Here is a 22,839-nt window from a genome sequence, read left to right on the forward strand (position 1 = left end):
CTCACCGCAGCTGGGGAAAGCCCACGCGCAGCAGCGAGGACCCAATGCAGCCAAAAATAAACAAATTTATATATCAAACAAAACCCCAAATACCTAGGAATACATCAAATAAAAGATGTGTAAGACCTCTACACTGAAAACTGGAAACACAGCTAAGTTTAATTTTAAAAGACCTAAATTAATGTTCATGAACAAGAATTTGCAATATTTTAATAGTCTCCATTGTCCTTAACTTGATATACAGATTTAGTGCAATTCCCACCAAATTCCAGTAAACGATTCTGAGGAAATAGACAAGATGACTAAAATTTATATGCAAATTCAAAAGATCTACAATAGGAAATACAATCTTTAAAAGGGAGAATGAAACTGGAGGACGCGCACTACTTGATTTCAAAACTCTGTATAAAGCTGGTGTACTTAAGACAGTGTGGTGTGGACATAAGGGCGGATAAATTGAGCAACGAAAGGGAACAGAGGCAGCAGGAGACCTGCACCTACGGTCAGCTGGCAAAGGGGCCATGTCAACTAGATGGGAAGGAAAGTCCATTTAACAAACATTGGAAAGACTGGGTATCAGTCTGGATAAAAATGAACCTTGCCCCCTTCTCGACTCCACGCACAAAATCAATGTGAGGTGGGTCATAAACCTCAACATAAAACCTGACACCACAAAGTTTCTAGAAGAAAACATGGGAACAGACCTTCAAGACCTCAAGGTAGGCAGAGGTTTCCTAGGGAGGATCCAAACAGCACAGACCATGAAAGAAACACACGAACAAATAGGCCTTTAAAAATGGGATTTCAGACTCTCCGGCCTCTCAGCTCCTGTGCTGATCACAGCTACCCTGTGACAGTGTCTGGGTCACCCTATGAGTGCCATCTCTCCCAGCGGCTGTGAGCACCATGGGGCAGCGGGCCTCGGGTTTGCTCAGAGCTCCACCCCAGTGCCCAAAGCTGTGCCCAGCCCCCAGCTGGGTGAGCGACGGGGTGGAGCCAGGCCAGCCCCAGCCCTCCACAAAGACACAGGGCTGCATGGGGTGTGGGTGCCCATCTCGACCAGAGGGAGAAATGACCTGCATCCTGGAGGTTCTTAGGACGGGTGAGGACCTGGGAGTGTGGACGTGGCTGTGACTATACCTGCAGCACACGCTGCTCTGGCCTGGCCTGATCCTTCCCAGGAAGGAGAGGCGAGGGAGCCTGGCACAGGCAGAGGCCAGTGAGGGGCAGGGGCGAAGGGACAGGGGGTCAGGGGGAGGGGGCTGGGGGCTGGGGTCCGCCCTCGGCTGCACATTCGAGGGCAGAGTGGCCCCAGGGCTGCAAACTCCCAGACACTCAGCGCCTGCAGTGGCCTGCGTGCCCGTGGTGTGCCCTTGAGTCATCAAGGCTCAAGTCCTGGCTGTTTGCTCTTGGGCATCTTGGTGCCCTAGTCCCGCAACCCTGCGGGCCTTCCGTGGAGGTTGTACGTGAGGATGTGTTTTGCAGGTTCAAGATCTGGGCCCAGAGTGTGCAGTGTCAGGGCCCCCGGCCCAGCTGACGGTCACACACCCCGTCCTCCAGCCCTGGGGAGGCCCAGGCGAGGATCCACTCCCTGAGTTCCCCGCAACAAAGGTGCAGTCAGGGAGCGGGGGGCCTTCCTGCCAGACTCCTCTGCAGCCCAGCCCCACACAGTGAGGACAGATGACCAGCTGCTTCTTTATTGAACATTCACAGGCCAGTGACCTATGGGGACGGCCGCTCACTGGGGAGGCGCTGAGGGTCCAAATGGCCCACATCCAGGAAGCTCCACTCGGAGGGGACGGGCCCCTGGAGGCGGGGGCAGCTGCCCGGCCCGGCCCCTCCCCCCTTCACCTGGGCTGGGTCAGCAGCTGTCCTGTCCCCGGGGCCTGTCCCCCTTGCAGAGTCTGCTTGCCCCTGGGCTCCCACCCCCAGTCGACTGCGTGAGCGTGGGACAGGCAGCCGGGTCACAACTTGTTCCGGGGGCAGCGCTGCAGGGCCTCCTGCAGGGCCCCGATCACGCGGTCCACGTTCTCCCGGGAGGCGTTACAGCCCAGCAGGCCGATCCGCAGCACCTAGGGCGGGGGCGGGGCGCAGATGTCAGCCTCTGTCTGGGGCCCTGTCTGCTGTGACTGAGGTCAGGGCAGAGCCAGCTGGTGCCCCCCTGTGCAGGAGGAAGGGGGCAGGAGGGTACACTTGGCCTAGGTCACTCCCAGTACAGTCCCTGGGGTTCAGAGAAAGGTGTTCCCTTCCTGATGCCCTGCTGTCCTGGGTCCTCAGATGACCGCTGAGCTCGGCCTGGATGTGGGGCACTCAGAACAGCAGGCGCCCCTTACCTTCCCCACCGAGGGCCCAAGGCCGCCCGTGATCTCGATGTTGAAGTGGTCCATGACGTAGCTGACAAGGTCTCTCCAGGCGTAGCCCGCAGGTGCGGCCACGGTGGTGACGGTGGGCAGTCGGATTGCCTGCAGGACAGGCCGGGCTCAGTCACCTCATGACATCACAGCCAGCTCCACCTGCCCTGGCCTGGCCAGCCCTGGCCGCAGGCTCCAAAGGGGTGGGCAGGGGTGCATATGGGGGATGGAGAAAGGGCCCCAGGAGAGTGAAGTCACCACCGCCCCAGGAGCCACGCCCACCGGCTGGTGCTCAGGGCAGGGCTTCCAGCCCCCAGGGACCCCTCCCTGTGTCTGTTCTCTGACAGGCCATGCGCTGGCTTATTCAGCTGACCCCCTACCCCCAGCCCCTCCAGGATGGTGTCTGGCTGGCATTCTGGAGGCCGATGGGCGTCCTCCAGCTCAGGGATCACCCATAACTATTCCAGGTGGAGAGGCTCTGGGGGAGGTGGAGGCATCCAACTAAATGTCCTAAGATCCGGAGGCCAGGAAACCGTGACAATGACGGGGACTGCCCCCCCATCCCCAGGACCGTCCCTGCCCCCACCAGAACTGCCATATCCATAAAGGGGGCTGGACAGGAGCTCACCCTCCCCCCACTGCCATCTGATGCCCTCTGCCCCCTGCCCTCCTCACCGGATCCTTCACGAAGAGCTGCAGGCCCAGCCCCTGCAGGCGCCTGTGCAGGTACTCTGAGGCCTCGCGGTGCTGCTGCCAGCTGTTCTCCAGGCCCTGGGTGGGGAGAGGGCAGTGGGGTGGGCAGGGTGGGCTGGGAACCCTCCTCGGTGGGCAGAGAGGGAGAAACCGGCTGGCATCAACCGGGGGGGGGGGCAACTTTGCCTGGGGGAGGGGCTCCTCTCCTGGCCTGGACCCTGAGCGCCTCGGGAGCCCCCTGGAGCCCCAGGTTCAGGGTCCTGACTCTGCCCCAGGGGCCGGGCCTGGGCTACCTCAGGGAGGTGGAAATGGTCTGGGTCTGGGAGGGGAATGTGGCGGCCCAGCCGGTTGTTGGATCCTCCAGGCCCCTGGGAGGGGTGGGGATGACCTGGCCAGAGGTGGGGGGCTGGCAGGGGGCAGAAAGGCTTCTGGGCTGCACGCTGTCTCCTGCCCTCCCAGCCGCTGAGCCCACAGTCCCTACTCCACGGGGGTCCAGCCTCTCCTGCCTGCACAGCTCACAGCCAGCCCCAGCCGTGGCCCAATCCCCCTCCCCTGCAAGCGTCAGCTCCCGGCCTCTCTCTCGGCTGCGCACGCCAGCCCAGTGCTGGCGACAACCCAGCCCATGGGACACCTCGAGCCCTGGGGCGGTGGTGACGTGAGTGGACGCAGAGGGCAAACGTGGCCAGCGCAGCACTGCAGCCTCGCTGGAGGCAGGCCTTGGCCCAGGTCTCTCCCGGCCTCTGGACCGGCAGCTGGCAGGGCCCCTGGGGGCCGTCCTGGGGTTGTGTTTCCTGGCCTGGGCCACACTTGGCCTCTTGGGTCCCGAGAGTGTGGACCTTGCACTGGGCCAAGGCACCACCCTGGTCGTGGTCACACCCAGCTGTCCCCACGTGGCTCCTGCCCACACCCTGGAGTGGGTAGTGGCTGAGGGCACAGCCTTCTGACGGTGGTCTCACTCCACGCCCCCTGCCCTCTGGCTCCACTTCTTGGCCGCCCGCATTCTCTTCCTCCCACCTGGGTCATCTGCTCAGCCAGGCCCGCGCTGAGCGCTTCACTAAGAACTGAGGGCTTGGAAGGGGGTCCACACCTGCCCTTTCGCCGCATCTACCCTCAGGACTCTGTCCTCTGGGGCCTCTACCCTCAGCTGGCAGCCGGCTCTCCCCCGCCGCCCCCCCGCCGCCTGCCCAGAGCCTATCCCCCTCCCCACTCAGGGCTACTCTCCAGCAAGGCCCCCAGCACCTCTTCCTTCTGCAGGCCCCTCAGCAAACCCACCAGCAGTTCTCCGAGTCTTAGCATGCTTCTCACCCCCTGCCCCCAATAGGCTTGAGGGAATCTTGGGGCGGGGGCGCCCAGCGGCTCGCCAGCCTCAGCACCTGCCGGGACCCAGCTCCAAGCCACTCAGCTGCCCCTCCGCTCACCTGCTCTGCTAGATGGGCCAGGCTCTCTCTCAGGCTGTACAAGCTGATGACGGGGGTGGTGTGATGGTATCTGGAAGACAGGAGGGGGTGGCCAGGTCACTGGGCGGGGCCAGGGCAGTGACTGTGTCTCTCCCAGCCCCAGCTGGCCCAGGCTCTCTGACGACGGGTCGGCCCCCACCCAGGGGAGCACGGTCCAGCTTGGGGGCTACAGACCTGCAGTCAGATCTGGGGAGAGCCTGGCTCAGAGCAGGGCACTGGCCAGGCTGCGGGGAGAGGCTGACTGGGCTGGAGACCAGGCGCTGGCTCCCACCTGTGGCCCCGGTGCCCCACTGTGCCCGCTGCATAGGGCACAGTTCCTGGTGTCCCTGTCTACGTGTGTCACGTAAGGGGCCTCGGGTTAAGGTCAAAGCCACCTCACAGAGAGGCCCCTGGCCCCCCACCGTCCCTCTGAGAGATGGGTAAAGCAAGGCCCAGGGTTGGGAAGATGTGTCAGGCCAGGTCCAAAGTGCCTGCAGATGCGCTGGGACTTCTGGGAGGGGAGGGCCCCATGGAAAGGGGGGTGGGGACCATGCCTGGGGGGCCTGGGAGGAATGGGGGGACCCTGTTGGGGGCATTGAAGGCCTGGCACTGGTGAATCCTGGGGCTCCAGCTGGGGTGTGAGGGCATGAGGGTGGAGGCCCCCCATCCCTCAGCACTTCCCTCCCCCTCCCCCACCCTTCCCTCCCCGCCCAGCCCCGCCCCCTCTCTCACATCCTGGGCTTGTCGTCACAGCCCCAGAAGTTGGCCAGCCACTTGATGTCCAGGTAGAAGGAGAAGGGCTTGGTCTTCCGAGTGTAGATCTTATTTCTGGGGAGGAGAATCAGCCTGAATGCCCCCTGCCTCCCGTTACTCAGAAGTGAGCCAGATGGGTGGGGCCCCCAGGACCCCTGTGTCTGTATTCAGGCCCCTGGGGCCCAGCTGTGCCTCTGCCTCGAGGGTGTGTGCCTGTCACTCGGGCCGGGCTGATTCCCATGGAGTCACCCCAACTCATTGCTCAGGTTAGAGAAAGGGGGACCAGAGGGTCTGCTGCGTGGTGAGTTCAAACACATAAGAATGACAGGGGGGACCCTATATGAGGAAAGCGTCCTGGGAACTTGTTGGAAAACCTGGAAAATTTGAAGAATGCACTAAGCGTGGAGTCTCCAGACTGCTGTTCTAACCTACAGGCCCGGACTTGAGCTGCAACATTCCCAGGCTCCAGGCAGCCCCATTCACTGCAGACTGGCCCCACGATCCCAGCTGGCAGGAGCCCTTTCCTTAATACCTATCCTTGTTTGCCACTGCTCCGCCCGAATTCAATGGTTTTTATACACGGGCAGAACCCTTGGTTTGTCTCAAGTCTGAAGTCAAGGGCCTCTCTGTTCAGTCCTCCAGTTACCTGGCTGGTCCCTGTGCTAAATGTATACCTAATGGATAAAGGCACATAGTTATATCACCCCTGAGATTTTCTCTAATTGTTTGATATATGGTACAACATTTATTGCACACTTCCCTTATCTGTCCATTTATCTTTGTTTCAAAAATCTGAACATAGGGTCAGCATATACTTATGTTCAGTGTTTAATGGTGAAATTTAAACGTAATTAAAATAAAAATTGTACACCCATAAGAAAATGACAGAGGGGAGACTGAGGCTGGGGGTCTAAAGATGAGGCCTCACCTCTCCTAGAAGCAAGTTCAGCCTTGGGGAAGAAACTGTGAAGCTGGGGTCTGCCAGAGGGGCCTCTGGGGCAGCCTGGGAAGAGCCGCGTCCCCGGGCCAGGTAACCCCAGGCTGCCCTGGCAGGCCTCTCCTCCCCACCCGGCCCGTCCTGTTCTCTCCTTTCCTTCCCCCTGCTCTCTCCAACCCCTGCACCCTCGTGGGCTCCTCTGCCCTCAGGTCCCAGGCGATGCTGGCTGATCTTGAAACGTTAAATACAGGTGTTCTCCAACAGCTCCAGGTGGACGTGAACAGACCGGGGCCGCGGTCTGACCTCCGGACCCAGACCCAGATGCCTCATTGACCTGCCTCCAGGCCTCTCAGACTGCACACACCCACAAAGAACTCCAGATCTCACCTCACATCCTCTCTCTTCCGTCACCTGGGTGCAGCTCACGGTAACGGCCTGCTGGGGCCGGTCCTCAGTCCCCTCCCCCAGCCCACCCAGGCCTGGTTCAGGGTCTGGACACCGGGGACATGGGGGCTGTTGAGGCTGCAGCGGGCGAAGGGCGTCTGTGCCTAGCCCGGGGAGCAGCTCTTGCATCGGCTCCTGGATGCTGAGCCAGGGTGGGGGCAGCAGCGGGCTGGCACTGCCCCCCATCCTTGACTTGAGGCCAGGGACCTGCTGGAACGCTGGGCCCTGCAGCCCATACACAAGCCCCGGGTCCACGAGGAGCACCTTCTGGAGGCCAGCCTGGCCAGGCCACTCGGCCACACGCATGGCCCTCAGGGAGCCCAGAGATTGGGCTCACCTGTCCAGGGCGGGCACCTGTCCAGGCTAGGGGGAGACCATGGCCCGAGGAGCCGTCCCCTCCCTTGCTCGGTCCCTCCCTCCTCGGGGCCGTCTGGCCTTGCTGCCCGTCCAGCCCTGGCTGGGGGCGGGGCTCACTCACTTGGCCTTGTCACTGAAGGAGATGAGCGAGGTGCCTGCAGGGGCGTTCAGGACTTTCTGGGAGCCCGAGTATAAGACATCGATGCCTGTGGAGGGGAGGGGCGCGTGCTCAGGGGCCGAGCCCCACGTGGGGAAGGGGTCATGGGGGTGCTGCCCAGCCGAGGTCCTGAGAGTCCAGCAGAAGTTGCGGGAACCTGGGACCCACCATGCAACTGGTGTCGGAAATGGGAGGGACGGTGTTGGAGGACTAGACCCTCACCCTGTGGTGTCTGACGCTATTGCAGGTGGGCTGAGCTAACTGGAGGGCACCCCGTTAGCATCTGCTTGGTGTGGAAAACCCACACATCTGGGGTCAAGCGCTGGGAGGGAGTGGGGGGCGGCGGAGGGTGGAGCAGCACACGGGCTTTTCCTTCACGTCCCGCAGGGCCCGTCCCCCGGGCTCCCACACAGCCCGAGGGGAGTTTCAAATTATGGGGCAGCAGCAGAGGGCGGTGGTCAAGCCCAAAGCTGGAAGGACAAAGGACCAGGGTTCAAATCCAAGCCCTGCACCCGTCTCTGACTCCCTGAGGCTGGGGACCCGAGGGAACTGCGTGCCCAGGTGCACGGACGGGTGGACCCGGAATGTTCTTTACAGTTCATTCCTAAAGCCTAAAACTGGGCGGACCCAAAGTTCTCCCGAGAGGAAAGGGGTGAAGTGGGTGTTTTCACACAAGCGATGAATACTCAAGAGCAGCAACACGAGGGACCCTTTAGGGTTGACGTCTGCTGACCCACAAGGTCCCGTGGAGGCCAGGATGGGGCAGTGAAGGCCAGAGGTCCTGAGCCCGGCCCTGCTGCTCCACGGCCTGGGCCTCAGGCTGGAGCCTCCTTGCCCGGCTTCTCCCTCCACGGCGGGGGCGGCCAGCCTGGAGGCCCAGGGTGGGCATCCCAGGGACAGCACTGCCCCCCTGCGCCCATCCCCAGGGCCCACTTTCAGAGCAGTGGTTTGGGGTCAGCCCAGAAGGCTCCCCCTTCAGCACTGGATCCCGTGGAGGAGAGCGATCTGCAGAGCGAGAAGCGGGCCAGGCCAAGTGGGGCGGGCAGCGTGGACGCAGCACCACCCAGAGTGGATCCAAGCTTTCCTCCCTGAGGAGATGCTGGGCCCGGAAGGCTTCCCCGGCCTGGCCTGCAGGTGGCAATGTCAGCAGTGCTCCCGGCGTGTGGCACGCGTTGGGGGGGGGTCTCCGCCCTGATCAGCAGGGGCCCTGGCACTGCCCCCACCCACCCCCACCCAAGGCTCTGAGTGCCTCTCCAAATGCCTCCCCTGGAGGGTCCCTTCCTCCCGCCTGCCCCCCGGTCCCGGCCCAATGGCCCAGCAGAAACACGGGGTGTGGTCAGTTTATGGAGCGTGTCCTGCCCCGTGAGGAGCTGGAGCTTCTCCCACGCCTTGTGGAGACCAGCGCCTAATCCGGTGTGCGGCTGACGCACACACAGGCCCTGGCACGGGACACCTCCCAGCCAGGGCTTCTGATGCTTCGGGCCACCGGTGGCTGGGCAGGGGGCACTCCCTTACCCTGCTGGTCCATGTAGATGGGGACCCCGCCCAGGGATGCCACCGAGTCCACCAGCAGCAGGCACTGGTACCTGGGGGGAGGGGCGGCAGAGAGCAGGAGGGGCTTCAGACTCTGTCCCGAGGTGGGGTTTCTGGAGGGGCCTTAAGAGCCTTTAGAAGGGCCACCGGGGAAGCAGGGGGAGTCTCCCACCTCCCACAGGGTGCCTCGTCCGGGGCTCTCAGCCCCCCAGGACCAGCTCTGTGTCTGCACCAGGGTGAGCCCCCAGCACGGCGAGCATCACCCTGGGGGCCCCAGGTGGCCGGACGCAGGTACTCGTGAGGCCAGCCAGGCAGTCTGTGTCCTGAGGGCTGGCTGGGTGCTCTGACTGCTCAGGCTCAAGGGCCATGTGGGGTCCAGGGACCAGCCTAGCACAAGGCTGCATCTCTTCTGCTGACAGCCCACAGGGCAGAAGTCTAGAGCATGGGGAGGACAGAGTCCAGAAACAGCCTGAGCTGAAACCTCTGACTTTCCTCCACCTCCACATTTTCTTTAAAAAAGGCACAGAGAGTATCCCACGCGGACCTATGGGAGTCATAGCCCAGGTGACATCTGTGAGCTCGATTCACTGGACAAGACTCCAGGCGACAGGCGGTCCTGGCTGGGCTGTGCCCAGTGGGCCCGAGGCCCCCGTGGAGGATGGCAGCCCTGCCGGGGTGACCCTGCCTGTCGTTGGAGCTTCTCTCCTTCCATCCTGTGGTCAGCTGTCCAGAGCACGACTGCTGGTCCTGGGAGGGAATCCCACCTGACCCCACCCAAGGCCCTGGGCAGCCCGTGCAGGGGCGGGGCAACCTGGCGGAAGGCAGTGGAGGACGGCACTGCTTTGAGGCTCTGGGACCTCGGGGCAAGGGGTGCAGGCCCTGGCACCAAGGCTGCAGGGTCAGCTTGAGCCCTCCCTAGTCATGGGGCCAGGAAGGCAGTGCTGCTGGGGGGACACCTGACCCTGCTCTCAGATGGGAGGGTCCATCCAGCCTCGGCCCAGGGCCAGGAGGACCCCCGAGGACCTGCACCCCCATCACACGGCAGAGGCTGGGAGGACCGGCCGGCAGCCCACCACACTCCCACCCCGTCCTCAGACTGGGTCTGAGCTGTGCTTGGCTCTGCCCGCAGCACTGCCACCCTGGAACAGGCCCACCGGAGGGGACAGGCTCACCTGTGGCAGAGCTCCCCATAGCCATCGAGGGGCTGCAGCACGCCACTGGATGACTCCCCCTGGGTCAGGAACAGCAGCACGGGCTTGTGCTGGGCCAGGGCCTGAGAGCACAGAGGTTGCAGCCGTGGGCAGAGCCAGTGCGGGGAAGGGGCCTCCGCCCGGTGGGCCCCCGCCCACATTCCCTCCCCAGGGACAGTGCAGACCTGGGCAGCGGGAGCTGGACGCCCCTCAACCACTCCTGCCCCACCAGCTGACCGGCCCCCTCCCCGGGCCGGCGCACCCCCCGTACCTCCTCCACCTCCTGCAGCGTGAAGTGGCCTCCAGGGTCCTTGATCATGGGGTGTACGCGGGCTCCTGGGGGCAGAGTGAGAGGTGAGCAGCCCCCGCACACTGGGGGGAGCCAGTGCTGGGGACAGAGGCCGGGCTGAGCAGGTGGGAGCTGTGAGGGCCGCCCACGCCTGCCCCCAGCCGCTGCTGGAGGGGGAAGGTGGAGTGTGCTCGGTGAATCCAGGTTCCGGGGTGCCGTGAATGAGAGCGAGTCCCTCAGCTCCACTGTCCCCTCCCCAGCCCACCTTCCCTGAGCCCAGCCAGGCCGGGGCATCCCGGTCCTTTGCAGCCCTCTCCACACAGGAAGTAGAGAAGCATCTGTGCAGGGCTGAGCAGATGGGTGCTTCCCAGCAGAGGGTGGCTTCAGAGGGGCTGTGCATTTGGTGGATGTCTGGGTGAAGGATTGAGTGGGTGCGGGAAGCAGCAGCAGGCTTTGCCCCCTCCGGGGCCTCGGGGTTCCAGGGAGGCAGGCCCTTGTCCTGCTCTGTCACTTGAAGCCCTGCACCCCTGTGCACAGCAGGCGCCCAGTGCCATATGCAGGAGGCAGGGAGGCCCTAGGACCCTCCGAGCCTCAGGGGCCTGAGGTGTGTGGTGGAGGCAGGGGAGGGGCTTGCCCAGGCCAGGAGGGTGGCCGAGGTCCGCTCAGGGTCCTGGACCCTGCCGACCCGGGCTCCCCTTGAAAACCAGCATGTGCACTGGAGGGGCCCCGGTGAGGGGTCAGGATGCCCTCGAGCTGTCAGGGTTGTCCATTAACCTGGACCGAGTGTGGCCATGTGCGGAGCTGACCAGGCAGGGGCTCTGTGATGTTTCCAAACCCACGGTCAATCATTAAACCCAATGCACCCTCGGGCTTTCGACTTCTGTTTCTCCCTTTAGTAAATTTTACTCTGAAAGTGGAAACCCTGTCCATACCTCCGTATTTTGAAGCTCTAGAAACAGAGCTGTTTCTGAGATTTTGAGGGGGGGATGTCAGCTTCTGAAACCTTGTCCTGTGACAGAGTGGAGGTGGCCCCTGGGGACCTCAGACAGCTGCGGGGATGCTCTGGGTTCGTGCTGAGACCAGAGGAGTCCCTGCAGTGCCGTCCCCACCACGGGCTCCGGAAATAGCTGTTCCCCAAACTCCAGGAGATCAGGGGGATAGGGGCCCCTCGAGCATCCCGACGCCCACTTCGAGGAGACAGCGGGCTGGCAGGCAGGTGAAGGGCCTCCAAGGGGGATAAGTGCTCAGGGCCCGAGGTTGGTACCTGGAGAGGGGGGCTTCCAGGCTTCGTGCCAGAGGAGGGAGGCCTTTGGGGAAGGAAGGAGTGAAGGGCGGGACCCCACGCCCACACCGTCTCTTACCGATGCGCCCCCCGATGTCCTGGGCCCGCTGCCCCCAGACGCCGTTGACCCCGACCAGGAAGGAGTCCCCCGGCTCCAGGAGGTTGAACAGGGCGGCCTCCAGCGCGCAGTGCCCCGAGCCGCTGATGGCCAGCGTGAGGGGGTTCCGGGTCTGGAACACGTACTGGATGCCTTGCTTTATCTCGTCCATGATCTGGGGGCAGTGGACGTGCAGGTCACCGCCTCCCCTTCTCCCACCCCAGGGAGGAGGCCACTCAGGGCGCTGACCGCTGTGTCTCAGTGGCCTACCTGGAACATCTCCTCGTGCATGTGTCCTATTGTCTGCCGCCCCCCAGCCGCCATGACACGGGGGGTCAGGTTAGAGGGGCCGGGCCCCAGCAGAAGCCGGCTGGGGAGGGATAGGGGCTTACTCAGGGCTTCTGGGGGGGCCACCAGCAGTGGGTGGGAGGCCATGGTCCTCACCCAACCTGCCGCTTTGTGCCCCAGGGCCGCACTGGCCGCGGTCAGTGCCCGGAACATTTCCCAGCAGGCCCTGCACTGGACGACGGGCACCGGAGGACGCGGGGGTGTCCAGGAGGCGAGCCTGGTCGATGGGCTTCTGCTGCACCTGCTGCCTTTTGCTGTGTCGTTGTTCCCAGGCCGTTATCAATGTTCGTCCTGCACGTGAAGGCTTGGCAGCAGGGGTGTTGAACCCTCGGTGGGAGAGGAGGAGCCAGCAAAGTCCAGTCAGTGAAAAACAGGTCTTGGCAAGCTGCCCTCTGCTCTCCAGCCGCCTCTCCCGCTCTGTCCCCGAAGGATGCCCAGCCTGGTACACCTGGCTGGGCTCAGGGGGTCCCAGCGTTTTTCTTATGGGACCAGAGCGCCAACATTTCAGGCTTGGCAGACCTACAGGCTGTGTTAAAACTACTCAGCCCTGCTGTGGTGGTGAGAAGGTGGTTACAAGGGTGTGGCTGTGTGCTAATAAAACTTTTTTTACAAAAGAAGCGGTGGGCCAGATTTGGCCCAGGGCCACAGTTTGCTGACTCTGGCTTAGCGCCTGGAAAGACTCACTTTAGAAAATATATGCTCCACGTGTATAAACACACATATGCACACACTGAGGACATGTCCATTCTTGATCCTTTTGTAATAAGTATTTCCTCTGCCCGTCTACACCTGAGGGCCCCGATGATTGGTCTCCACACACGTAACCAAGGGGTGCTCAACGGGGAGCCTCCGCAGCTTCTGAGTCAGCACGTGGGTCGAATAAATGCAACCAAGACTCCCTGCAGGAGGAGCCAGGCCCAGCCCAGGGCGGCAGCCCAGCAGAGCCGCTGGCGTCCTGGGACATCGAAGGGGCCCTGCGTTGTAGGTGACCAGGCCAGGGAGGCACTGGACTGGATGCTCTCTGAGTAGCTCTTGCTTCTGACAGCTCTCAAGGGGCCGGGTTGGAGCTTGCCAGGACTTCCCGTCTTGTGTTTAGGGATCTGATGCCTGGGCCTCAGTAACCAGGGAGGCGTCCGGGCTTGCACGGAGCCTCCGTGGTCGACAAGCGCCTGCACACGACCTCTCCCATGGGGACTTGCCCCTCAGCTCAGCAGAGCTCCTGCATTCAGCACTCGTTGCTTGGGCTGGGTTCGTCTGGCGTCCTGGGGCGGCAGGGACTCCACAAGCTTTAGCCAGGATGGACAGGCATGGCCTGAGCACCTGGGGACCCTCACAGCCCTGCTGGGTCAGGGCGCTCTGTCCATCTGGGAGGAACAGGCAAAGGGGACAGGCCCCGAGTGGTGGGCAGAAAGAAACTCAGGGAAGGGGGCCCAGACGTGTCCCTGTTGGCCCAGGGCAGGCCTGCCATGCTACCGCTAGCCTGGCCCTGTCCTGCACAGGGAGGCCCAGTGGGCGCCCCCTCCCTCACTCCTTCCTTCCCTCCTTTCCCCACTGCCCCGACGTCTTCCTTACCAAGCGGTCCCTCTGGGCCAGGACCCAGTCTGGCAGCTCCAACTGATGCAGAGTCAGCAAGAAGAGAAGCAGAAGCCCCTACCGGCGGCCGGTGGGTGGGGCAGAGGACCTGGGGTCTGTGACAGCCTCCTGGGAGCTGAGAGGAGAGGCCTGAAGGGCCTGAGAGCCTGGAGGAGGGGACAACCCCAGGGGGCTGCTGGGCAAAGTTCGTGGGGGGCTTTGGAGCTGGGCCTTGGAGAAGGGAGAGGCGGGCCCACCCCAGGGTGGGAGGGGTGGTGAGGGCCTGCTAGGCAGAAGGAGCTGTAGGGACCTGGGCACAGAGGAGGAGGCCTGTGTGAGGAGGGCCTGTGCAGACCCCTGCTGGGGCCAGCGGCCTCAGGTCTGGCCCGGCCATGGTGGCTGGGGCCCCGTACTGGCCTGGTAACGCCCGTGCGGCAGTGGGCCTCTGGGGTCACAGGTGTGTCAGCCCTGCCCAGCCCTGGTGCTGACCTGCCACAGCTGAGGAACCTTCTCCTGCTGGAGGGGATGCCAGCCCCACAGCTGTGTCCACCCTGGGGGTCCCCTGCCTGCTGGGAGGACCGCCCGGCCCGCAGGACAGACCCCTCAACTCTGCTCCTGCCCTGGCCACCTTGTCTGCAGCCCCACGGTCCCTGGGCTCCTTCCCTCAGTCACGGAGCCCAGTCCTGCTCGGCCCGCCCTCGGCCCACCTGGGCGCTGCACCACCTGGACCAGTGCATCACCGGGGCCTCCCGCCAGGTACACGGCCACCTTCGCTCCAGCCTAACAAATGTCTCTGTGCCTTTGCACGTGCTGTTCCCTCTGCCTGGAAGGCTCGTCCCTGTCTTGGCTCAGCCCCTCTGGCCCCCTCTCAGAGCTGTGGCCAAGCCTCCCGTCCGGGGAGCCAGCCTGCCTGGAGTTCCTCAGACGTCCTTCCGCCACGCCACAGGCTGCACGGGCCGCCCTGTCTGTGTAGGCCTCGGGCAGGACCCCACCTCGTGCAGCCCTGCGGGGTGCCCAGCGCGGCACGTCGTGGCAGGAGAAGCCTGGGCCCGGGGTTGGCCGACCCGGCCTGGCCGGTGGACGGGTGGGGGCAGCCCAGGGAAATGAGGGAGGTGTGTGTTCTGTGTTCCAAAACAGAAAGACGTCCTGGGTCAACGTAACCAGGAGGGGAGTGTTGCAATCCAGAGAGGCGTCTCCTCAGTCCGAGAGCAGATTGGGAGCCGCGAGCCATTGACGCCAGCGAGCAGCGCGGCAGGTAACCGACCTCTGTCTCCCGGAGCCCTGGAGACAAGGGCCACCTGGCCAGGTGGGCTAAGCAGTTCCTGGTCTTGAGGCCAAGGTCAGCACAGCATCGCCCGGAAACTGCGTCTTGTAGCTCCGGAAGGACCAGCCGGCTCACCCCAGGCCACCCTGTGGGGTCTTGAACCAGCAGCCGTGGGGACCTGGGGGAATGATGTCCAGACCAGTTCCTGGTGCCTGCCCACGGCGGGCCTCCTAGGCCCAGCTCCCCATAGACCCAGGAGTGTCTTAGTCTCCCAGTCAATGGTGGAGCCCACGGGCTGATGCCTGCTACACCATGCCACACTGAGTCTGGTTTTTAAATTTCACTTCTGGTTTCCCACAGTTGATGTGAAATGCACAAATGACTGCTTTTGCCTGAGGGTCTGCAACCTGCCGCACCCCAGAGGCGTGTTGTGAAGGCAGGCGGGTGCCATCTGTCCTCTTGGCCCTCTGGGCAGACAGTGACCTTGTGTGCTGGTACCGATGGGCTTCTCGTCCTATCTACCAGCTGGGAGTCTCCACGGATGCTCTGTTTCAAACCTACGGCTAAAGCCAGCCTGTCCTGACATCCTGGGCCAGAGGAGGCCGTCAGAGGCCCACCACCCACATTTTCACAGACAGCCCGCCAGATCCCAGACGGCCTGAAACCCGCAGCCTCAGCCAGAGCGGCAGGACCCCCAGGGCTGCCTGGTGTGAAATGCAGCTTTGCCTCAGGGTGTCCGGGCCCAAGGCGCCATGGCCAGGTCACCACCTGAGTGGTAGGGGTGGGCCTCTGCTGGGAGAAGGTCACTGGGAGCCTGTCCCAGTGAGCAGCCCCTGCTGAGACACCACGTGCCTGGGTATTTGTTTAGTTGTGCCCTGGCAGGTGCTATAAGGGCCAGGCTCTGGACACCATCGATTAATTGCCGTCCCCCCACCCACCCCCGGTCCAGCGTGATGCTGCTTCCTTGTGGTCAGGGCGCCCTGGGTGAGGACACCAGGTCCTGGTGTGGAAGCCCGCACCTGTGGCGAGGGGCCAGGAGCCCAGCGGAGGGCATCACCCAGCTCTGCCTCGGAGAATCAGGACTGAGCAGTCTCAGGGCACTGCCACAGGTACGGCTCACGTGCTTCAGCTGCACTACGATGAGGGTGGACGGGCAACTTGCGGCAGCCAGTCACCCCTGTTCTCCAGGCGCTGAGCAGGCAGACAAGCCCCTGGCCACGTGGTGACGAATGACACATCGACCACAATAGCAAGCACCCTCGCAGAAGAACCAAGCTTTCCTGGGGCTCTTGAGGCGCCCGCTCTGTGTGTTGTGATTCTCAGGGCCTCATGGGGGTTTCGGCCCCTTTCCCATATGGGTCCCTGGGGCGCTGTGTCATTCATAATGTGACAGTCGTGACAAACCAGAGAGGACCCCGGAGCCTCGCGCCTGCCCCGTGAGGTGGGAGCTTTGGCCAGGCTGCGTCCCAAGTGCCCTCCGGCTCCCATGGCCAGTGCCGCAGAGGGACAGCCGGGTACCAGCCTGCTGAGTTTACCAAGAGGTAAAGAGATACTTTTGAGTATTTCCCACTGACATTTGGACTTAAAACATTGCTTTTAACACAGCAGAACCTGGGTCTAGGATCGCCCAGGACGCCTCACCCTCTCACACCCCAAAACCCAGGAAGTGGCTATTTGTATGTCCCACCTACAGAGCTAAGGAGATGACACACACTGGCCTCACAAACGTCACAGAAGTCAATCCAGGCTTTGCTGTCAGTCGGAGGATACATTTAGCATCAACTTTAATGTCAGTTTAAAATCCAACATGAGATGAGGATTGTCAAAACCCAGGACACAAGATTTTGCGGAAAAGTTTGGCGAGACTCAGGCCGGACTGGATGCGCATGCCTGGCGTTTCCTCCCGGGGATCACCGCGGTGCAGGCACTGAACCCTCTCTGACTGTTTTCCTATTAACAGGAAACTGCAGTTTAGCTGCAAGGTAAGGTGAAAGGTCGCCCCGCCCTTCGTGTTTGGGATCCCAGGGACCCGTTCCGTTCTGTTGTCAGGGACTGCACGGCCTGTCTGGCTGGTCCTCCGGAGGCCCTGAATGCAGGTCCCCGGGAGGGAGGGAGCTGGCCCAGGGCCCGCAGCTGGATGGGCTGGCCCAGCACCTTTGCTGGTGGTGCCCCTGACCTGGGCCCTGTGCTCCTCTGAGCCCCGCCCCTCGCTGCTGCCCCCGTTGCCCACACCCGCATCTCTCTGTGCCTCCAGGGCTGCACATGGGCTGAGGGCACTCTGCCCGCCGAGGTCTGGGAAGCAAAGGGGTGTCTAGCACCCCAGACTCTCCCATCCAGGCTCTGACCTCCCCAAAGCGCTGCCCACTCCCCTGCCGACCCCTCCAAGCTGAGGACAGGCGCATAGGGGTACCTCCGAGGGTGGCCTCCCGGGAGTCTGGGCAGGACCCCTGAACTCTGGAAGGCCTCAGAAGTCAGAATTTCTGTGATTCTGGGGGAGCCACCTCTAGTACTTCGTTGCCCCCACCTGTCGGCAGGCCCATGCCTGGCTGGCGTGTTTTCCTCAGTGTTGGGGGTGGCGGGGGGCTGGGGCGGCGTCCAGCACTGCCCTCCTGGAGTCCACCCTGGGTTCCCAGAAGAGAGAATTCCCCTGACCCCGTCCTCGGGACTCTGGGAGCCCCAAGCAGGGGCTATGAGCAGACTCTGCGTTGGGCCCAGAGACGAGGGCCTGGCCTCCTTCCTGGAGGCGGTGGCGGCGGGCAGGGCGTCTAGAATGGTTTCCACTGTGCGGCCTGAGCAGCTGCTCACCCCGCCTGGACCACAAATCGGGGAGGCGCTGGCATCACGGGCCACGGTGAGCAGGGAGACCGGGGCTGCCTGGCACACAGGTGCCAGGTACTGCAGGGCCATGGGGCCGGATCACATTCCTCTGGGCCTCAGGAGTCAGAATCTCAGGGATTTTTTTAAGGCCCCCACCAAGCTGAGAGCTCCCCCCATGCCGGGACGGCCTCACTCTCTTCTCTGAGGCGACTGTGGAATCCAAGCCAGAAGGCGGGTTGTCTGCGAGGACTTGATGCTCAGGGCAGGACTCCGTGCGGCTCTGCGGGGTCAGTCCCACCTCCACGTGCCTTCGCTGCAGCCCGCGTTCCCAACACTGGTGCCAGGGGAACTGGCCCCTTCCACGTAGATCTCAGTGCTCTCAGGTGTTGTGGGTTGCACTGTGCCCCCCAAACTGTATGTACTGGTCCTGACCCCTGGTACCCATGAATGTGACCTTATGATAGGTCTCTGCAGATGTGATCCAGGTAAGACAAGGTCATCCTGGTCACAGCAGGCCCCCATCCGATGACAGGTGTCCTTACAAGGAGAGGGAGATTTGGACACAGATACAGACACACAACAGAGGCCATGAGATCGGAGGGACACAGCCACAAGCCGAGGGACGCCAAGGATCGCCAGCCACCAGCAGAAGCTGGAGAGGCAGGAAGGAGCCTCCTCCGGAGGCCTCAGAGGAGTGCGGCCCTGCCCACACCTTGACTTTGGACGTCTGGCCTCCAGAACCAGCAGAGAACATATTTCAGTTTGCGGGGACGTGTCACAGCAGCCTTAGGAAGCTAATACAGCAGGGAACCCCTGACGCTGGGGCTTTACCTTTGGGCTTTGCTGTCAACAGCTGTTAAGTGTCGAGAGCTAGGGCACTGCTGGCCGCCACGCTTCAGCCTCCCGCTGCCCGTTGGTGCCAGCCCCGCACTCCAATCCCCCCACCCCCTGGCCCCACTGCCTGGCACAGCTCCTCTGAGGGCTCATTGGCGTCTCTTTCACAAGCCCTCACTCTTCTCTCCAATCTCACACCCCCAAGATTTCTGAAACTCTGATTCAGCAAACACAAAAGTGGAAGCTGTTCTCTGGCTACGCAAGCACTCGGCTGATGACAGGGATGCTGTCCCTGGGGCCGCTCAGCCCGGTGGGCGAGGCCGAGAGAACACAGAGATGGAGCCAAGTGCTGGCACCTCCTGGTGGGCTGCCAGCCCTGCCCCACCTCCGAAACTCACCCCAGCTCTTACGGAAAGAGTTGAGAAACGGCCCACGTCCCCTGGGACTCTCGTGCCCACGGTCCTCCCATGTCTGATCCTCACTGAGAGCTTCCTAAACGTCCATTGCCCTAAACACAGTTATTTCTGGGGGCCGGGTGAACGCTGTTGGAGGAGGTTGGGAGACCTGAGTGGACCCGCTTCTTCCTGGGGCCTGGCCCTCATCGGTCACTTAACGTCCCCGACTGGGATTGCCTCTTCGGCAGGAGGTATAGGTGCCCACCCTCACTGGCATCCCAGGGGTTTGTGAGCCTCAAAAGACATAGTATGTGAGAAGACACTTTGCAAACTCTTGCCCTGAATCACCTTGGCCTGAAGCTATGGAGAACCTGGGGGACTTTGCTATTCTCAGGAATTTTCCCAGGAAAAAGAATTCAATGCCTACCTGACACTCAGCTTTTAAACTGAATTTTAAAAGATAAAAGTATTATATGCTCACCATAAATAATTTCTTAAAAGACAAAAGAAATTTAAAACAAGTCAAATGCTTGGAAACCCTCTATTGACACCAGGCCCCTTTTACACGCTATGTTCATCTAGCCAGGTTTTTGTCTGCATCACTGAAATCATTTAATATACGCTGATATTTCAGTGGCGTTAACACCGGAGCCTTCATGGGTCCCTGAGGGAAGAATACAGAGCAGGTCAGAGCCGATGCTGCCTTTCACTCCTGAGACGTCTGGATGCTCAGAGTTTGTCAGCCTTTCCCGTTGCAAGTTTTTCTTAATGAACAGGAAAAGAAACGATTTCTTAAGCCATTCCATAGACCTTCAAGAGGCAGAGAGTTGATACTCTCATTTGTTAGTGTGTCGGGTGAGCAGGTCTGTTTGATTCGGCTCCAGCTGAAATCATTTACCTTGGCTCCCAGGAGGGTCCCCAGCCCCCTCGTGGAGGAGAGGGCCTCGCTGCCCCTAAACGTTTGTGCTGGGAGTCTGGAACCTTCACCAGGCACAGGTGCCCACGACCACTCCCAGGAAAAGCCCCAGGCGCTGTGTCTCTGACGGGCTCCCCGGGGAGACAGCACCTCACGGTCGTCACGGCTGGTGGTGGGGAGCTAAGCATGTCATGGGAGGGGAGGGGGCTCTGGAAGCTCACGCCTGGTCCCCGACTTGTTCCTGCGCCCCTTCCTTTTACTGATGTTTCTTTGCATCCTTTCTTTGTCCTGAATCCAGCTGTGAGCACGGCCTCTGCTGAGTCCTGGGGGCCCCCTAGCGAACCTGGGGGTGGTCTTGGGGATGCAGACAAATATGCACAGTTGACTTTTTAAAGCTCAGGGAGCTGAGTGTTTTAACACTGACAACTCTGTAATTAGATCCATGTTTCTGTCCTCTGTTCGGCAAACTTCAGCCTCATTTCTTTCCTATACTGAGAGAGGTTCTGACGTTTTGCTTCATTAATTCATGTTTTTGTTTGTTCACCATCATTGACTGATAGTCTTCTCTGTGTCAATCATATGAAAATAAATGATTGTGCGTAAAATGATGAGAAAACCCGCGGGCTTTCGGCTCCAACATGCTGTCCCAGGGGAGGGACAGACGCAGCTGCAGGCTGTGGCCTCTGAGAAGCCCAGGCGGCAGCAGGGAGCATGTCCAAGGTGGGGACAGGCGGGCAGAAGCTCTGAATCTGACAGGGGAGAAAGGTTGACTGGGGCCATGAGGGTGGGAGGCACAAAGGGCCAGCCCCAGGGAGCCAGCACCATCAGCAGCAGAGGGGTCTCTCCTGAAAGCCCCGTGGAACCACAGACACTTCCTGAGCAATGACGGATCCAGCAAGGAAGGTGCTTTGAGAGTTGGCCAGGAGAGTGGGCGCCTCCCCTGGTGACCTCCTGTGTGTCTGGAGTGCAGAGGGTCCCAAATGGGAGTGAGTATTAGAACCCCCAGATTTCTGCTCCACAGGGCTTGGGTGTTCCCGGGAATCTGCATTTCTGGCCAGAGATCCTCACCAGGGAGCCCGAGGTGGCCAGGATTCCCAGGGGACCCACAGGACAGGGAGGCTCAGAGGGTGTGCGTCTGGGGTCAGAGGTCACCTGACTCCAAAAGCCTGTGCTTGGGCCCTGGGAGCCTCCAGCCTGGGGATGGGACAGAGGAGGTAAGGGGACCACATGCTGGCCCCGCGGGGAACAGCGACACCCAGCGGCCAAACCGAGACCCCACAGGATGCTTCACATTCTCCTCCCTCAAAACGCAGCTTTCTTGATCTTCCTGATGGCAAAGTGACACAGGCTGGTTGTTCCAGGCGGGCACAGGGGGACTGCAGGAAGGTCTAAAGAGAACGGTGTCCCTCACCCAAGATCCCACCCAGGGCAAGGGCAGGTCTGCTGGCTGGCGAGAGCGCCAACCCTGCAGAGGGTCTGGGCTGTGCACGTCGGCCCCAGGAGGCGGCCAGACACTCGCCTGCCTGCGCGGCTGTGCTCTGAGCAGTGCGACAGTGACCCCTGAGGAGCCTGCGGGGACGTGCAGAGGCAGAGATGGGTGAACCGCAGGAAGGACGCGGTGGTGGAACCTCACACGGGACAGTCACTAATTTAAGATATCTTCGGTGTGAGTCACGACAGAAACACTCGAAGCAGACACAGATGTAGAGCTCATAGAGGCTGGTTCCCACCAGCGGCCCAGGCCCACTAGCTGTCTACATCTTGTCGACCTCATTTCTTTGATCTGGTCCCCCAGCCCCCCACGTTCACTTGTCTGATTTTCCCTGTTTCAAAGCAAATCCCAGACCTTATGGTGTTTTACCTAAATCTTCCAGTGTGCATCTAAAAAAAATGGACATTTTCTTACAGAGCCTCATACTTAACAAAACTAAATCAGATTCCTCAATATCATCTAATGGCCCGTCCAGAGACAAAGTTTCCCGATTGTCCAAAAAATGACTTTTCAAAGGTGATTTGTTAGAGTTGGGGTTCAGACTGGGTCCTGGCATCGTGTGTTGCTGGGTGCAAGTCTCCGTTAATGGGTGACCGTCTCTCTTGCGTCGGTGGAAACAGGCCTCAGCAGGAAGCTTGTCTAAAGTCAAATCCTGGCTCAGGAGGTCAGGGTGGGGCCCGAGACTCTGCATTTATAACAAGCCCCCATGTCATGGAAAGCTCTGGGTCTCAAGGGCTTTGCTGGCTGCCCACAGCCCCTGGCCACCGGGCCAGCCTCCTCTTCCTGCATCTCTGTCACCCCCAGCACCCCCGGGGCACAGACATCCTGTCCCAGGAGGCTCTGAGAGGGGAGGAATGAAGGGACGGGGCAGGAGGGTCACCTTTCCCCAGGGTCTGAGGTTTGACCCCGTGAGGCGTGGGGCCCAAGGCCGCACCTGATTTCCTGGTGGGAAGGGTGAGACTGCCGTGAGAAGGGTCACCCCAGGTCAGGAGATGTCCCCTTCCTCAGGACAGACCTCTCCCCTCAGGTTCCTTTCCCAAGACCCCAGCTCAGACCTTCACCCAGTCTTGCTGGAAACCCTGGGGTCCAGCTCCCGGCCTGGATGCCTCCCTTGCCTCTGCCCGGCTCTGGTGGGGGCTCTGAGAATGTCAGCACATCCTTCTGTGCTGCCGCTGCCCCCAGACGCGGTATGTGCGGGAAGACGGGTGACTGAGGTCGCGGGCCTCCTGCTGACCTCTCCCCCTGCCCCTGCCCCCCAGGAAGCTGGTGCAAGGCATCCAAGCTCCTGAGACTCCAGACGTGGCCCAGGAGGCTACAGACAAGGCTGGGGGAGGTGTCGGGGAGACGTCAGGACCCTGAGAGGACACTCATTCTCACTGTCCCTCCAGAAGCACAGGTCGTGGGAGGTCCTGAAGGGGACTGGGGCCCCCTCCTCTGCCAGATCCTTCTGGGAAGGGCTGAAACCAAAAGCCCAGGGGGGAGGTGGGATTCCCGTATGTTCCAGAAGCCCAGGGCATGGTGAGAGGGCTCTTGGTTTGCCCGTCCTCACTTCACAGAACTTGACTCAGCCAAGCCTGGCACCCCTCAAGGAAGGTAGGCTGTTTAAATTCCCTGTTTATGAATTAGGGCCCTGAAGCACCGAGCAGGGACCGACTTCCGCAAGGGCAGCTCCATTACAGTGG

At 61.6% G+C, this 22,839-nt stretch overlaps 1 protein-coding gene across 1 annotated transcript; it reads right to left on the reverse strand.

The window, feature by feature from the left end:
• Positions 1 to 1,964: 1,964 nt before the first annotated feature.
• AGXT (alanine--glyoxylate aminotransferase) lies at positions 1,965 to 12,020 on the reverse strand (the record flags this gene model as incomplete). Its single annotated transcript, XM_079710413.1, has 11 exons — positions 1,965 to 2,072; positions 2,334 to 2,462; positions 3,027 to 3,122; positions 4,463 to 4,532; positions 5,213 to 5,308; positions 7,093 to 7,177; positions 8,644 to 8,714; positions 9,834 to 9,934; positions 10,123 to 10,187; positions 11,502 to 11,694; positions 11,790 to 12,020. 11 exons carry the CDS (start codon positions 12,018 to 12,020, stop codon positions 1,965 to 1,967), a joined length of 1,245 nt encoding a protein of 414 aa, XP_079566539.1.
• Between the last annotated feature and the right edge of the window lie 10,819 nt (positions 12,021 to 22,839).

Source organism: Hyperoodon ampullatus (genome assembly GCF_949752795.1).
Source record: "Hyperoodon ampullatus genome assembly, chromosome: 8".
NCBI lineage: Eukaryota > Metazoa > Chordata > Mammalia > Artiodactyla > Ziphiidae > Hyperoodon > Hyperoodon ampullatus.